General features: G+C 36.7%; 1 protein-coding gene across 2 annotated transcripts in view; it reads left to right on the top strand.

Moving 5' to 3' along the window:
* The window catches only part of PPM1B (protein phosphatase, Mg2+/Mn2+ dependent, 1B), a 36,848-nt gene that overhangs the window by 85 nt on the left and 20,051 nt on the right, over window positions 1–16,712 (top strand). Inside the window, exons 1-4 of one of the 2 annotated variants that reach the window (XM_009572362.1) lie at window positions 4,938–5,001; window positions 7,779–7,886; window positions 11,011–11,874; window positions 13,759–13,876. In XM_009572362.1, coding sequence (XP_009570657.1) covers window positions 11,029–11,874; window positions 13,759–13,876 — 964 coding nt within the window. In that variant the 5' untranslated portion in view covers window positions 4,938–5,001; window positions 7,779–7,886; window positions 11,011–11,028. Of the gene's footprint in view, window positions 63–4,937; window positions 5,002–7,778; window positions 7,887–11,010; window positions 11,875–13,758; window positions 13,877–16,712 lie in introns of those variants that run through there. The other variant, XM_009572363.1, reaches the window with a different exon arrangement.

The raw sequence follows: 16,712 nt of genomic DNA, 5'->3' as shown, positions 1-16,712 counted from the left end.
GCAGGAATGTAAACTAATTCTTTCAGCACTGAACTAGAACCTTGACAAGGTTGCAATTACAGGTAAGAACAAATTCTGCCACTTGGAAATTTATGGGAAAGTATAATTGCTTTTACTTTGACTGTGTTTTAATTTGCAATTTGTAATTGACCAAGAATTTAACAGAAATTTCAGAACAGATTGGAGAAGAGAGTGTGGTTTTTCTTCTTCAAATACATTTGAATTTTGCTTAATCTTATTTTTAATAGGGAGGAAATTTAAAGTATAGCTTCCCTCTGCTATAGTACAAAGCACTGTTAATAAATTGCAGGGGGCGGGAAGGGAGTGATTTTTCAACACCTAAATGTGTGCTGACCCAGATTTTGAGGAAGGTATTTTCTCACACAAAAGACTGTACAGTGTCAGTCAGTAAAAGTCATGAAGTGTTTTGCCAGTGTGTGTTGAGATCAGCTTACTGTCTGTGTGTGGCTTTTTTCCCCTCAAAGTCTGAATTTCCTTAAATGTGCTAACAGCAGCAGTACTGCTTAAGTTACCTTTTTTAATCAGTTACAGAAAATCTCTAAATTTTTGTTACGAGTCCACTGTAGCTTCAACTCTTGAACCACCTTTTCAAGGGTAAAGGTTGATGTCTTCTTCCAGATCAGTGAAAATGTTTTGGCTGCTGGTTTTGTATCGTAACTATATCTGACAATGATGGAGATAACTCTTATCCCGCTACTCAATCACTATCTTCTAAAATCATGTGTATGGAACTAAAAGTCAATGTTCTTTTACTCTGACTACTTTTAAAAAAAAAAAAAAAAGATAAATTAAATGCTACAAAACTACATTAAGTAAAAAAAAAAAATCAACAACAACAAAAATACAACAACAAAAAACCACACCACCATAAATACCTGTCATAGAGATTGCATATCTTGGTTTGTATGTTTCTGAGTAATTTATTTCTGTTTTTAAACAGGGAGTATGTGTTTTGAAGACTATCCATGAAATAGCTTTATTGCATATGCTGAATCTGCAGAATTATAATCAAGTTAAGGCCTTTCAGTCTTGATTTCACATTTTGGTATCTTTGACAGGAATTGTTGCTTGCCTTAGGCTGCACTTGTCAATAGTGGCAGGACAAGAGTCTGGACTGTTGGTATCAAGCAGTCTAATATGTCTTACTCTGAAGTTGGATGATGCGTAGGTCAGTGACAGGTTTGTGCTGAGGAGGTGGCATTGATTGTTCTGCTGCTACATTGAAAGAAGGGTTCAAATGTGTTTTGTGGGTTTTTTTTTTACTGTCGTCTTGACTGAATGTTTGTACTTAATTTGCAGTGATGTAACAGGTTGAAAAAGGAAACAACTCTTCTTATACTGTGCAAGTCATAAACTAATTTATGTTGGAATGGACCTCTAGCACTCATCTAGCCCAACCCTTGTGTCTGACTTCCTCAGATTTGTGTGTGAATCAACAAGTCACCCCTCAATTATGTAAATTAATGGTTTAGTGTTATACGGTGGTTCTGCGGACCTGCTGCAGAACACTTATTCTGGTCTTTCAGACCTGTTTAGGAAGAATTTATTGATTATATGAATTGGTGATTCATTGCTGCCCTGTTCTCACAAAAATGCGTCTGAAGCTTTTGGTAAACAAGCATTGAAAAAGTTAAGGAAAGAAGTTGTCTTAAATGCCTAAATTTAGAATAAGGGAGAACTCATTTTTAGTGACATACTGCTTCATGCTAATGAGTAAAAAAAAAATTCTTCAATTTTAATACCAACAGTGTATTTGCTAAACATTGGCTCTCTTTCTTCAAAATCTTAGGTGCTATTTCTTAATAAAAACCTGACTGGTGATGGTTAGATTGATGATTGAAAAGGAGCAAACTAAATTTAACTCAAAGTAGTTGGTCTCTTACTGAATTTAGAGAAGGAAAAAAAAAGATTCTGCATAGAAATAACTATAAAATTTATTAGGAAATAATCATTGCTTTGTAGTATCCAAGTGCCACATGTGCATCTGTTTTGAATAGCCCAGTAAAGAAGTGAGAACATGCTTATTGGCTACAGGAAGTGTGAGCGGATACAGGCAAACAAAAGGAATTTCAGTTAATGTCATGGGATATAAATCTTGTCATAGTATGGTCAGTAGGGATAGACGAGTACAGTGCTGTCCTCCAGGTGGTATAATAAAGCCACACCTCGTTGCAGGGTTTGAGTTAAGAACAAAACGTTACTTCAGGGTTAATAAGCCCGAACAGGTAATACCTGGTTTAACCAAGTAGGCCCATTTCACTCGGGTGCCAGTGCACCAAACTCCTACTTCAACAAAGTGGTACAAGAGCATGAATACTGGCTTACGCAGAGCTATCTTGACTCTTACAGACTTTAGCCTTCATTCTGTTCCCATGGAGGTGCTAGAAGCAGTAGTCTGTTTGCTTTGCACTGTCTGGGCCCAATGTTGTTGTACTTGGTGAAACAGCCTGGGTATTTATGTATCTTACATACCACTTTTTTGTATGGTTAACCTGTAACTCAGATAAACCGTTTGCAGATAACAAAGGGGATTGAACTTCTCAGACTTCATAGTGTTTGGAGGAAATCTTGATAAAGAAAGCCTGAAGTTGTTACCTGGAAAACTAAGATGGTTGACTACAGTAGTGTGTTTCTTACTGAGAATTACACTGCATTCCTCTTCTTCAGTAAGTCCCTAGCCGTGGTGCCAAAGTGAACTAAGGGCTGCTTGCTGTCAGAAGTCACACTGGCAAGCACAGAATTATGTGTGGCTAACTGGGAAGAACACTGCATATTTTTTTTTAAGCTTTCATTTGGCCACAAAACTGTGTGAAGTTGACTTCTGCAACTTATGTAAAGGTGAAGCTGCATGATAAAGGCTTGGTGATGGTAAAAATGCATCAACCTGGGCACTGATGGCTTTGTACTACATGCTGTGATTGCAGAGCTGGATTCAGAGTCCACTTCGAAGTTTTCTGTGAAGTTCATCTTTAATATCTGAGGTATGATCTCTAACTTTGCACCTACCGAACTGCATTCCAGAAAAATAAGAAACCATAGCATAGAAGTGTGCAACTTCTCCGTGAGAGACAGACGGTTGCCATATAAGCTGAGTTTGAAGATCTGCAATTACCTAGCTTCGTCCATGTTTTAGTGCAAGAAAGCAGAATATGAAAGCAGAATATGAAATGAACCACAAGCATATATGTTTTTCTGGTGTTAACAAAATAGCCAAAAAGGTTATAGCTCTTAACCTAGCTCCTGGTGCTCCTTTCTATTTTTTTCCCACTGTCTTCCCTGTTGAAGGTTACTGCCCCCTTGGATCTGCTGTCTAAGCTGCTGGCTTCTAAGCCCACTGCAGCCAGTGGGTCACAAAGTTTCAAAATACTGAAGCTAACTTTGCACCTCTTCAAAGAAACAGTTCAAAGAGTAAGGACAATAATGTCTCAGCCAGCAGTTCTGAAAGAAAAGAGATTGCTGGCACAATGTAGTGGTGAGTAGCTGAGGCAGAGCAGAAGTGATAATATTTTCAGGTATTGCTGCTGACATTGAAAATAGATGTGAATCCACAGTGTTAAATTATGCTTGTGATTCGTTTGTACCTCCAGACCAGTTGAAGCATATTCTCAAATCTTCATCTCCTTTTTAACTTGCTGGTTTAAAAGTAGTGTGGTGGGGGGATGTTGTGTGTTTTGGTTTTGTTGTTACTTCTTTCCCCCCAACTGTTTTAACAATGGAGATGCAGAAATTCATTTCAAAGTTACAGCTGTAGCTCCTAGGCATGTATTCTACCTGATGATGGGGATAACTTGCAAAATTTTTGAAATTCCTTGTTTAAAAGCGTGTTGGGCTTCCTTCTTTTCGTGCTGGGAGGAAAAGTTTTTGATAGTAGGCTCTATATTAAAGATTTGCATTGATACTTAATTTTTTTTGTGTCAGTATCATTGGTCAGCTGAGATCCTTTCTGATGGTGACTCCTATGGCCATAGGTTATTTAAAAACAAACAAACAAAAAACCGTCAAAACAAATAAATCCCATAGTGAGTGGACATGAATGATAATCACAGTCCTTTTAAGTAGCTCATTTTTAAGTGAAAGTAAAATAAGCAGATCTCATTCTTAGGTTCCAATAATTGCTGTTTGACTCTGCCAGTACTTGTGGCTACGTAGTTAGAGTAGCTGTTACAGCCAAGCTTCAAGGAGAGCTCTTGCTCAAAAATTCAGTAACTATTTGCCTAATGTAAATTTATGTAGTGCCAGCATTTTTAAGGTCAGCAAGTCAAAAGCGATCCCAAGTTTTCTGGGATAAAAAATAAAGATCTTTAAAGCTGGTTTCATTCATCAAGTGAACTTGTATTTAGTATACATGTAGTATAAATAGATAGTATAATGTAACTATGGTGATAGTATGATGATAATATATTGTAAGTAAACACAAGATTAGTAAAAGATTACTTAGAATATTCTGACACTGTTGTGTAAATTGAAGGGTACAGGGAATCTTTATGAATGTCAAAACTATCTACAGTGTGTGTAGACACATGTAATGCATAGAGTGTGTGTATGCACATACATACACGCTAGAGTTTTTTTTTAAGATGGAGACAGAGGAGCTTTCTACCGAGGCTAAGTTTGAATTTTTTACTTAAACCGGAAAAGTTACTTCTTCCTGCACTTTCAGTAAGTTTTGAAATTGTTTGTTACAGATATTTTGATTATTTATTCGTCATTTATATCTTTAATATCTAGTGCAGCATTTTCTCTGTTGAAACATCAATCTTTTTTTATAGCAGGAGCACACGTGTTTTGTAACAGGAAACTCTGGCACTGTTTCTTTTCCACAGCGCTGACATTAAAAATGACTGGCCTGTTGAGTGAATCCTTCTGAAGAGGAGACATTTTACAGTACACTTTTATGACCTAAGCCCAAAAGATTGATGTTGGACCATTCTCACTGTATGAAAAGATACGTTATTGCCTTTAGGATTGTTGGCCATCAAGGTATTAGTCTAGTCCTGATGTTCTCTTTGAAACTGACGTGTGATCTGAAAATTATTTTATAGTATCTATAAAAACTTTGATTATGGCTTTTAGACTTTTGTAATTTAATTACATTTTGGCTGCCTTCATGACAACCAGCAAGTAAATATTTCTACCTGTTAAATGTAAATCTATATCGAAAGGAGCGTGCTTTTCCTTTAAAGTAGCTGCCTATTTCCCCTTCATGATGTAGTAGAAAATCATGGATATCTGTAACTACGCAAGAACCATTTGCCATTTTATATCTTGGGAGAAAATCAGTGGGTGTAGTTGTTTTTCTTTTAAACAGAGAAATTCAAACTTATGCACAGACATGATTTTAAGACCCTTTACTATATGGCTGATTTAATACCAAAGAAAGTCTTCACTCTGTAGCTGTGGGGGAAAAGGATACTTAGCACGAATTTTTCTTGCATGTCAGAAGACATGGCTTTTGTCTTCATACTTCCGTACCTCAAAAGGGTAGATATCTTTGGTTTCCTGAGCCTGAATTATTGCTTATGCTCCCTGTATATGAGATAAGGACCTCATGTAGGATTTGTATCAGGTAGGAAACATCAGAGAAGAATATATGTTGGGACTTCAGAGAAGTAAGCCTTGGCTTAGGTTTTTGCTCTGGGAAAGGGATGTCAGCTTTTGTTAGAGACTCACAGCTCTGAACTCTCTTGGAAATGGCTTAGCTATTGATTCAAAACTAGAGATGAAGAGTGTACAGTAAAGCGGTAGCTAGAGCTGCTGCTTTAGCAATGTATCGCTCAGATTCAGTTTCTTCAATTGCCAGAGAGGGGGAAAGGCCATTATTTTCTTCCTCTAAAGGCCTTCCAAAAGCCTTTGAGCCTTGGTGATTATTGGCACTTACCAGGTGATTGATCTTTTTAAATTATTGTTCTTATTCTTTTGTTTTTCCCAGAGATGGGAAGACTACTGGAAGAAGGGAATCCTAGGTTTCCATTCTTGATCTGAAGAATATATACTGTTTCAGAGAATAGTCTGTGGAGCATAGATGAGAACTAAAGCCTTCTCCATTTCCAAGGAAGTTTTGGGAATTACAGTAGACATGGTCTTGCAGATTTTGAAAGTTTCAGCTCATAATCTTACGTGGGGTAAATATTTTCACCAGAAGGAAATTGAATTGTTTTCTTAGGGCAAGGCGTAGATCCAGTTGCTGTCTTCCAACTATGTATGGGAGGGTATAGAGAAGGTAGAGCTATGCTCTTCCCAGAGATGTGCAATGAAAGACTAAGAGGCAAAGGACACAAATTGCACTGATGGGAGTTCTGTTTTCGTTATGAATGTGGTCAGACATGAACTGATTGCTCAGAGCCTATGAAATCTCCATCCTTGGAGATGTTCAAAGCTTGACAAGGATCTGAAAAGCCTGAGCCATCTTTGGTGTTGGATATCATATTGATTGAACTCTGAATAGGGGTTTGGACTAGATAAGCTCTAGAGGTCTCTTCCAACATGAATCGTTTTATGATTCTGTAATTTGTGAATTCTGACCTGACTTAAACGTTGTCTAGGTGCTTGTGTCAAGATTGACTTGTATCTAGCCTAGTGTGCTTAAAAGAAGAGATGGAGACACCAGGTTAGACCTGTGGTAGGCTTTGCCTTCTGTAGGATTTTTGCCGGTCAGTTTGGCTGAGTCCCATTTTTAGGTGCTCAAGTCTGTTTACTGATCTAGGCTGAGATCTTAAAAGAGGGACAAAACTAGATGTGAGTACCAGGGTACTGTTTTTCCCATGGAACTGTTTTCTTTTTGTAACCTTTCATTTTGGAGAAAATAAATAGCATTTTGTTGTGCTGTATTTTGTTTGGGGTTTTTTTGGTGGGTTTTGTTTTTCTTTTAAAGCTGCTTTGCTAAGAAAGTAAAGTTTGGTGTTATACCACAAATTTCATTAAAATATCTCTGATTGACTTAACTAGTTTGTACATAGGTAAACACATAGCTGAGTTTACGGCTAGAGATAGTTGTGTGTGTTGGCACTGTAGATGTGAAGTTCAAATTACATTTGTGCGTAACACCTGATAGGAATATACTGTACTCTCCTGTATGCCATGTCATTTGCTTGTTATTCTCTGTAACTTCCTAGTATTTTTAAAATGCTAAAAGTTGTTACTGTTAAAAATGGAGCTTTTAACAGAACAGGTATTCATCCATTTTAAGTCGTCTTTGTGCCTCACTATCACTGATAATTTTGATTGAAAACCAAGTTTCATTGAGTCAGTGAAATCACTGTTTCTTTCTTCCATGCTCTCTGAAATAGCTTGACTTTTTCAGCTTGTCTTCAAACCAGTTGTTGCCTTATTTAGTCTATATAATATACACTGTGATAGAAAGATTTCTTCTACGTGTTTGGTGTCTTTTATAGGACTAGCCATAAATTGATTCCTAAACTTAGTGTTTTCTTACTGATTGCCAATCTCTGCATCCTTTATTAAAGATTTGTAATACTAAATAGGATAATTAGAATATCAATAATATAATCTTGAATAGTATAATCTTTCTTTACAGTTTCTTACTCCTTTGTGCTGTAAAAAGTGAAGCTATTTACGAAATAGGTAAAACTAAGATGTGGAACATGTGCTTCTTGTGGTTTTTTTAAACCGTATTTTTTTATTTTATGTATATAAAACACATCACTCAATACTGAGCTCACAGGCTTTTGCAATTAGATAGGTTTTGATCTTTTTCATTACTCAGTCGTATGATTTCTTCCACACTTTTGATTTTTAAGAATATAGGGACATACTTAACTCAATTAAAGGAATCTCATACAAGGTCTGAAGTGTTGGAGGACTTCTGTCATTTTGGCAGCATTTCAGTTGTATATTACATTTTACTGGTAAGAATGTTTTTGTGTGCTTTTAAAATAGCATTATATTGTGTGTAACTTGTGAATGAGTGGTCATCAGCTGTTAAAATCCTTTCACGAATCTCCTTTACTAATGTTAGTTGAACTATTAAACTATGTGGAACTTGTTCAACTCAACCGAGAGCATCAGTTGCTGAGAGCACTAAGAGCACTTGTTTGTGGTGGTGTGTAGCACTGCCTTGCTTTGCTTTTATGACACCATTTGACACTGATTGGTTTTTGTTTGTTTTTTTCAAAGCAAAACGAGATCTTTCAAGAGCAAGATTTGTGAAAAGCATTTTGGCTGTGTATCTAAGTAATGAATACCTCATTTCTGTTGCTGTGTGTTGCTTCCACTGATTTGCAGTGTTGCAAATATTCTTTTCAGATAAAGAAGGAAAAATAATGATGCAAATAACTGAGCAAAATGTAACTTACTACTTTCACTTTCAAATTACATACAGTGTGAAGCTTACAATACATAACATAAGGTTGTGTAGTCATTTTATCTTGCTATCCCAGGTAATATAATTAGAGGCCGGTGGATAGTGACTACAGAGATGAAGAATAAAGATAATATTTGTGGTTTCTTGTGCATGGAATTCTTTAGATAATATCATAAAATTGAACTGGTTAGGAAGGTGGGTGAAGTTTGGGATGGATAGTTTGTGTTTGAAAGGGCTTCATGACTTTTCAAGCTGTTAAAAGTACAGAAAGTATTTTGAGAACGTTAGATGTGGGTTTGAAGTCATTCTGTAACTTGCTTTTTTGTGTTAGATGTGCCATTATCTGTGAAATTGGTACTTCTGGTTTTGCTTTATAAAGTCCAGTTTGAGGACTATTTTTATGTTTATATGGAGTAAAATCAAATTGGCAACAACCTTTGAGCATGCTCTCTTAATAATTTGGTTTTACTGTAGATTCTGCAGCTAAGGATGTGTACCTTGTACACGGAATGCCCATTTTGGAGAGCATAGAAGGCTCAGGACACTTTTTTTTGTGTCACACAATTCCTTTTTTTTTTTTTTAATGGCTACCTAAGACAATTTACTAAGTGCAAGACTTGTGTTATAATGTCAGACTTCTTGATAGCAAAAGATTGGTACGTAGAGACAACTAACTGTTATGCAAGTGTAGAGTTCCCTAATAAATGAGAAATTATCAAAAATCATCGTAGTATCTCATAGCCAAACTACAGGGGGTAATTGCACAGTGTTAGCATTTATACTGTCCATGCAAAACCTCAATTTCTAGCTGAATGTTTAAGAAATCATCTTCTCTAGCAAATCTTTCTAAACCTGGAGTCTCATTAGTGTTTTATTTCATGTCAGAACAGATAATTTGAAGACTTGTAATTAGAACATAGCATAGTACTCGAACATAAGAGCTGTTTAAATTCTGGCATTTCTCAGTTGATTTAGCCAGGTGCTTTCTATTTTTTTTTTTTTAAAGATAAAGTACACCAAGTTATATGATGTTCAGTCTCTTACAGAACCACATTGCTCCTTTTACATAATGTTAGTAGCATCTGAATCAAAGGCCATTAAACCTGAATTAAGACAGACAGTAAAACTAGACTAAAAAGTAAACCAGATAGAGTTGCTGCAGTATTTGGGGAAGTTTGTCTAAATTTGTATTAAAGTAAGAGTGAGAGATACATTTCAAAAGAGGCATAACTAGTGAGCAAGCTGTTGAGGTCTGTGGAATATTGGAGATCCTCAGCACTTCATGGAGGTCACTGTAGCAGAAGTTTGGATTATCTGCAGGAAAGTCCTAAAGTTTACCCTAAAAAGGGAAGTGGGGTGCAGAATCTAACTGTAATCTTCTGCTCGTTGCATTGTATGATTCTTTTTATTTCTGCTGTCCGAGTAAGCTGTGTGTGCTGAAAATGTTTTTAGATGAGGGGAATGGCAGAAGTAAGGATTTCTTAACCTCTTTTTCTGACCTGGTAACAAACTTTTAAACCAGAACTAGATCATCATGACTCTGCAGGCTTGTGGGTACTAATGTGTCAGAGAGCCGGTGACTGACTGCTCAGGATGAGTCATGGCAGAATTCTCTCAAATTCTTTTTGCATGAAGGTTGCCATAATTTTTACATCCAGTCACTAAGGGTTTCATGGGGCAGTCATTTTAGCATGATCAGAGGTTGTGGTAGCTGAGTTTCTGAAGTTCTCAGAAAAGTACAATGAGATCTGTGGATTAAAGAATGTATTCTCTGCTGACTTCGTAAAGTGCAAGGTAGTTTACTACAGGAGAGGAAGTCAGAAGTCCTCTAAAGCTTCAACGTGGATTACACACATTTTACCTGCAAGCTTGCTCTCTGGAGATGGTTCTTTCTGATATATTTTGAAGTAGTGAAGAACTTCTAACTTTCTGTGGATTATTTTCTTCCCTTAGATAGCTCATATCTCTGGTAACTGGATATATTTTAAAATCAAGATCAATGCATCTTTAAACTTAAAATCACATGTAAACACATGAATGTCTTTTAGGGATTGTAAAAATGGAAATGTTGTTTTACAAAGGCCTTAGTATAATTTATTAAGAGAATCCTGTGAGAAGTTTTCTTGGATCGAAGTGGGATTTGCCTTCTTGTTTCCATTGGCAGATGGTCGACATTTTTTGCCATGCTTTACAAGAATACAGAAGTAGCACAGTACATGCAAAGCTAGTGAGACCAGTCAGTTCTTATTTATGAAGTATTAGCTTTTCTTCATGACACAATAAAACTGGAAAGAGAATAGGAATCATATGGTTGTTACTTTTCCAGTGTGAATTAGTTTCTGCAGAGAATGACAAAATTGGCAGGGCTGCAAAGGTATGTGAACTACTCTGCCTTCGTATGGAGAGCCTTTAATTTTGATGAAGTAGCTCTTTAAAAGACACAACATCCCACCAAAAAAACTCACCAAAAATGCAAACAGGGGTCTGTAAGTTCACACTTCATTCATGTCATTTATTAATTACTTTTTTCCCCCCAATTATAGTTGTTGACTTCTTCACATGTGCATGCTTTATCACTTGTTTTATAAAGAAGAAACACAGGAAAGGGAGAACAAAGTTTATATGGAGTGGTGGTTTTATAAATAAGACTTTTCTTCTCTGTTTTCCAGATTCAATATTGCATAAACATGGGTGCATTTTTGGATAAACCAAAAACTGAAAAACATAATGCTCATGGTGCAGGGAATGGCTTGCGTTATGGCCTCAGCAGTATGCAGGGATGGAGAGTGGAAATGGAAGATGCTCACACAGCTGTTGTAGGTATTCCCCATGGCTTAGAGGACTGGTCCTTTTTTGCTGTCTATGATGGTCATGCGGGATCTCGTGTTGCAAATTACTGCTCCACGCACTTATTAGAACACATCACTAACAATGAAGACTTTAGGGCGACAGAAAAACCTGGATCTGCTCTTGAACCTTCAGTGGAAAATGTCAAGAGTGGAATCAGAACTGGCTTTTTGAAAATTGATGAGTATATGCGCAATTTCTCAGACCTCAGAAATGGGATGGACAGAAGTGGCTCAACAGCAGTGGGAGTTATGATTTCACCTGAGCATGTATACTTTATCAATTGTGGTGATTCACGTGCTGTTCTCTATAGGAATGGACAAGTCTGTTTTTCAACACAGGATCACAAACCTTGCAACCCAAGGGAGAAAGAGCGAATCCAGAATGCAGGAGGCAGTGTAATGATTCAGCGTGTTAATGGTTCATTGGCAGTTTCTCGAGCTCTGGGGGACTATGACTACAAATGTGTTGACGGTAAAGGCCCTACAGAACAACTTGTTTCTCCAGAGCCTGAGGTTTGTGAAATGTTAAGGGCAGAAGAAGATGAGTTTATCATCTTGGCTTGTGATGGAATCTGGGATGTAATGAGCAATGAAGAGCTCTGTGAATTTGTTAAGTCTAGACTTGAAGTATCAGATGACCTGGAAAAAGTGTGCAATTGGGTAGTGGACACTTGTTTACATAAGGTATGTAACTGTTTTCTCCAAGCAGCTGTTCTAAAATGATCTTCTGTTTAGATGGGTACAGTGTTAACAGCAGTTCCTGGCCTACCCTTCCCCTTCTCCCTCTTCCTTCCCTCAAACTTCTGTACCCATTTGACTACATACCCTTGTTGAAGAATATACAGCCTTATCCTTTGTGCCTGGAGAGGTGATAACAATTGCAGAAATAAAGGTTTATTATTTTCTCAAATAGTGCTTGCATATAGTTCCAGCTCCAAATACAAAATTTTTAAAATTAATAAATTCTGTGCAAGGTATTTTGTTTTGGTTTTTTTTGTTCTTTCAAGTTGGGCAGTGTTCGTATCCTTTGCATAAAACCAGTGTTTGCACCATCTCTTCTTCAAGGTATCTGAAGTGGTGTCCTCAGCTCATTGTTGTAGCTTAGATGGAGAAGCACTACTTCTGCATGTGAGCTTGCTTGTACTCCTCAGATTTAGAGTTTGTTTGGAGTAACTACAGGTCGCTCTGCAGATGTTTCATAGGCATACCATTTCCAGCATTCCCTGAAAAGTGCGACTCCTACTAGTGCAAGTAGAGTTCCTTCGTTAGGCCACAGACCAAACATGCAATTTTGAGGGAAATACTAAACTTCAGAATTCTAACACTAAAGGGTAAGTAATTTTTTTCAGAAATGGGGTTGTATTCCAGCATATACCATACATTGTATGATTGGTTTAAATGCTGTGGCTTTTCTGACCAAGCACCTGACCAGCCTTGTTAAAGGATGATCACTCTGGTATACTTTCAATAAAACTGAGCCCTGACCTCATGTTTATTTTATAAAGTCAAATCCTGGATCTCTGCATTTTGGAATGATACTAGAATGTTGTCCTCTGTGTTCAGGATGTGAGTTGTACCACGTAATATTAACTGGTGTAAAAGATAGGTGTCCCCATATGTTTGGTATGAAAGGGAACGTAGAATAACTCCTGACTACTTCTGCAGGATTTTATTCTAATGTCAGATTCCTGCTTAATTTCTTCAGGAGAAGGAGTTGTGACAGATGATAGGAACTATCCGGTAGGTTGGGTTTACAACAGTATGCAGTGACTAACAGCACTTAAATTTCTACCAAAAAAGAAAAAAATAAGGTCTTGATTTCAGACCAGGAGTTTAAATTATGGTTCTACTGGATCTCCTTGTAAGAGATCCAGTTTTTAAATTTGACTGTGGATTATAATTTTGAAAAATAAATATGAGCAGGAAAGTGGTATCGGAGCTTACTGCTGAAGAACTGGCATTAAACTTAGTATCTGAAAAAGCTGTTGGCTGATGTTGCTGAGCACATGATAGTCTGTAAGGTCAGCTTGGCCATACTAAGTGAATTCGTATTTTGTACTTATTTTCTTCAAGTTCCTATGTATGACAGAGGTGCATTCTGATAAACAGATTTGTAATGAATGTAATGTCTTACATGAATGCTCTTAAACTGAAATAAATTAGTAGCTGGAGCTAGCTATTCTAGTAGTCTAGGATAAGTATACTGCATTTCATTTTGCAACATAAGTTGTTTTTTACCTTGGCTTAAGGTAACATTAAATGGCTGTCTAATTTCTGACCTGTTTTCTTGATAGTATTTTTAAACGGTTGACATGTAAGTAAGTCCATTAAATATTTTAAAATTTAAGACTAAAAGTACAATAAAAATGAGTAAAATGAATTCTAGTGAATAGTTTAGTTGGGAAACTTGGAGGTTCTTATTAATCAAAATACAATTTTATTGCAAGGTTTCTTTTTTCCCAGGTATATCTTTAGTACTGTATTTGGAAAAAGTAATAATGTGACTAGAATAAAAAAATGAAAAATAAGACTGAAGTTCCTAACTCTTCTTTTTTCTTTGTCATATAGGGGAGTCGTGATAACATGAGTATTGTACTAGTTTGTTTTTCAAATGCTCCTAAGGTCTCAGATGAGGCGGTGAAAAAAGATGCTGAGTTGGATAAGTACTTGGAATCACGGGTTGAAGGTAAGAAATCTGTTTTGTTCATTAGAAATGCTGTCATAAGCTTCTTGAGGATGAAAAAAACGCTGAAAGCCATGATGCCACTGTATGTTGGGTCAAATTCAGGCCTGTTTTCAGCTCAATTTTTGTGTGTCAGGAAAAATGTTTTAAGCCATGTGGTTAGTTTATCCTGGTATTCCACAAGTGTTTTCTTAGTGTGAGCTTTAGGTTTTTACTTATATCTTTATAGGTCAAAATGCAAATGCTGACCTTGCAGCAAAGTAAATTGTGATATTGTTAATATCTTGCTTATAAAATGTCATTGAAAGGGATACTTGTGATACTTGCTCCCTTTTTTGGTTAAAGTTTTTGACAAAAAGAAAAAGCTGTATCGGGTTTTCATGAAGGGACAACTTAGTCATCTAATTATCCAAGCTTTTTTAACTGCTTCTGTTTAACACAGCTGTGAGTTATTTTTCACACTGAGAACTTTTTTAAATGCACTTTTGCGAAAACTTAACAGAGCATAAATGATCAAAATGCCTATGAATACAAGAGCCTTAAATCATCCCTTTGGATTCTGAATGCTTACCAAGTGTCTGTGTATGTGTGAATAAAAACCATATAATCATCTAGAACTTTCATGGAGGACTAAACTTAATTCCTAACCAGTTTCATTTAGTCACTGATTTTATAACACACTTTACTTATCCAAAAGGTTGAATGCAACTTCTTCCCTTAAGCAGAAACAGTGGAAGGAAAGTTAGCTTGACTAAAAATGAAAGACTTGCCCTTGTATGTTTATTGCTTTTCTACAGCATTCTTAATGTCAGAAAAACTGACATTTGAAGCAGGCTTTCAAACTGTTGCTTCTAATTTAAAATCTTTTATCACTGGTTAAGGCTGTTCTAAGGTCTAACTGACAGCTATATGTAGCGGCCTTGTGGTTTCTTCAGTCTTCTCAATTATTCTCGTGATCCAGGTATAGCTCAGTTTTGGTAGAACTGGCTAAGTTCAGGGCTGATATTGAAAGTTTGCCTTTTTTATAATATCGTTCTTATGTTGGCACAGGTTTTTGCAGAAGCAACCCAAGCATGAAAATAACTGAGTTCTTGGAACAGTTTGTCTTGTTACAAATGTTGCTAGGATAATACTGTGAAGTAGCATCATTGGAGAGAAGCAGTCATCAGAGGTTTTGAAAACCTTATTGTTACGATTCTTTAAACTGTAATCTCATCAGAAGAGTACTGAAGCACTATCACCCGCTTATGGTGATGCAACTTACTAACACATTTGTTGGAGCTATCAGTTATAGCAAACAGTATTCAAGGAACGAAAGGGTTTACTGAAGAGAAAGCTGGCTGGGGCAGCTTGTACCCTTTCTTGACTTGTTTCAGGCCTGGACTAGAATATTCTGATCACTAGATCCAAGTTTAACTGTGCTTCAGGAAGAGATAGTCCCTTTGTAGATGGATAGTGAGTCACGTAGCTTTCTTAGATGTATTTGTTCCAGGTGCTGAGACCAGTGGTTTAGCTTTATACAACAGTATTGCTGTCCTGATGGTACTTTTCTGTGTTCATATTGAAAAATATGATATTGGCAGTCTACAGGACTGTTCAGTAGAGTTCCATGAAAGTAATTTTAAATTTGGGTGCCAGGATGTTTGGGACTTTGCAGGTCAGAACCAGCATGAAGCCACCATCTTGAGACTGTAACAGCGTCTCAATGACATAAACCATAGCTCTGGCCACTGACTGCCTGAGCTTGAGCATTTTTTTATGAAAGACGGTGTGACTGACCAAATTTTCTCAACATGGATCTGGAAACTTTACAGGCACTCAAGCATGGTGTGTGTGATCTGTAGAGGTAAAATACGTAATTTCCTTTCTTATGACTATTTGATGAGAACTGCTAGTACAGGACATGATCCTATACAGGATGTCATCCTATACAGCACTATCACATATGAGATAGATGCCACTTGTGTTTTTCTTGTTGGTTTTGGTTTATTTGAATATCTGAGAAACCCACTGGCTTTTTAACATGCTGTAGCGGATACTGAAAGGACTAATTAGATGTGCTTTTATTAGAAAGTAGTTCATATCCAAATAAGTGGCATTAGATATAAATGAGAAGTAATCTGTAGATCTGAGGAGATCAGGAGTCTGCTGAGCATGTACAACAGCAAAAAATCCCACAGCTAACCATTCATAACTTTTCTTAACACTAATTCAGTGTAAAATGCAACAGTGACATGGAAATGTTCATGCTGCCACTGTAACCTGGTTGCTGTGAACAACTGTTAGTTTTGCCACTTTAGTATTAAAAATTCTTAAACTTATTTTAATGCTAGAAGTGGCACTTACTGAAGATATTTTATCATTTAATTCTTCTTTTGTATGAAACAGCTGTGAAAATTACTCATGTTCTTTATCTAGGTATCTTTTTTTATTGCATTCTTACTTAAGCAAATGAGGTAAACTTCGAAATTTTTTTGTGTTTGCGTCAGTGGCCCAGTAATCTAGATAGTTGAGGTAACAAACCTTAATTTTTAAATATGTATAAGAAGGCCTTCAGGCCACGAAACAAGTCATCTCTGAATGTGCAGGCCTTGTGTGTGGTGTCTTTCCTTCTTGTTTAAATGGGATCTAAACTGAAATGGCTTGCATATTTGTAGTTTCTGTTGAGATTAGAGAGCTAATGGTCACTTCAAATGCTAACTCTAGGCATGTTTCTCAGAACTTGGCTTGCATCCCAGGCTTCCTAGATGACACTGGTTAAGATAAATACCTATTATCTTCCTATGTCTGAGTAAAGTACACGAGCTGTTAATAGGCTCTGGGAGAGAGCCAGGAGCAG

Source organism: Fulmarus glacialis, unplaced genomic scaffold (genome assembly GCF_000690835.1).
Source record: "Fulmarus glacialis isolate BGI_N327 unplaced genomic scaffold, ASM69083v1 scaffold1292, whole genome shotgun sequence".
NCBI lineage: Eukaryota > Metazoa > Chordata > Aves > Procellariiformes > Procellariidae > Fulmarus > Fulmarus glacialis.
The sequence above is the reverse complement of the archived record's forward strand: the minus strand, read 5'-3'. Positions and strand labels throughout refer to the sequence as shown.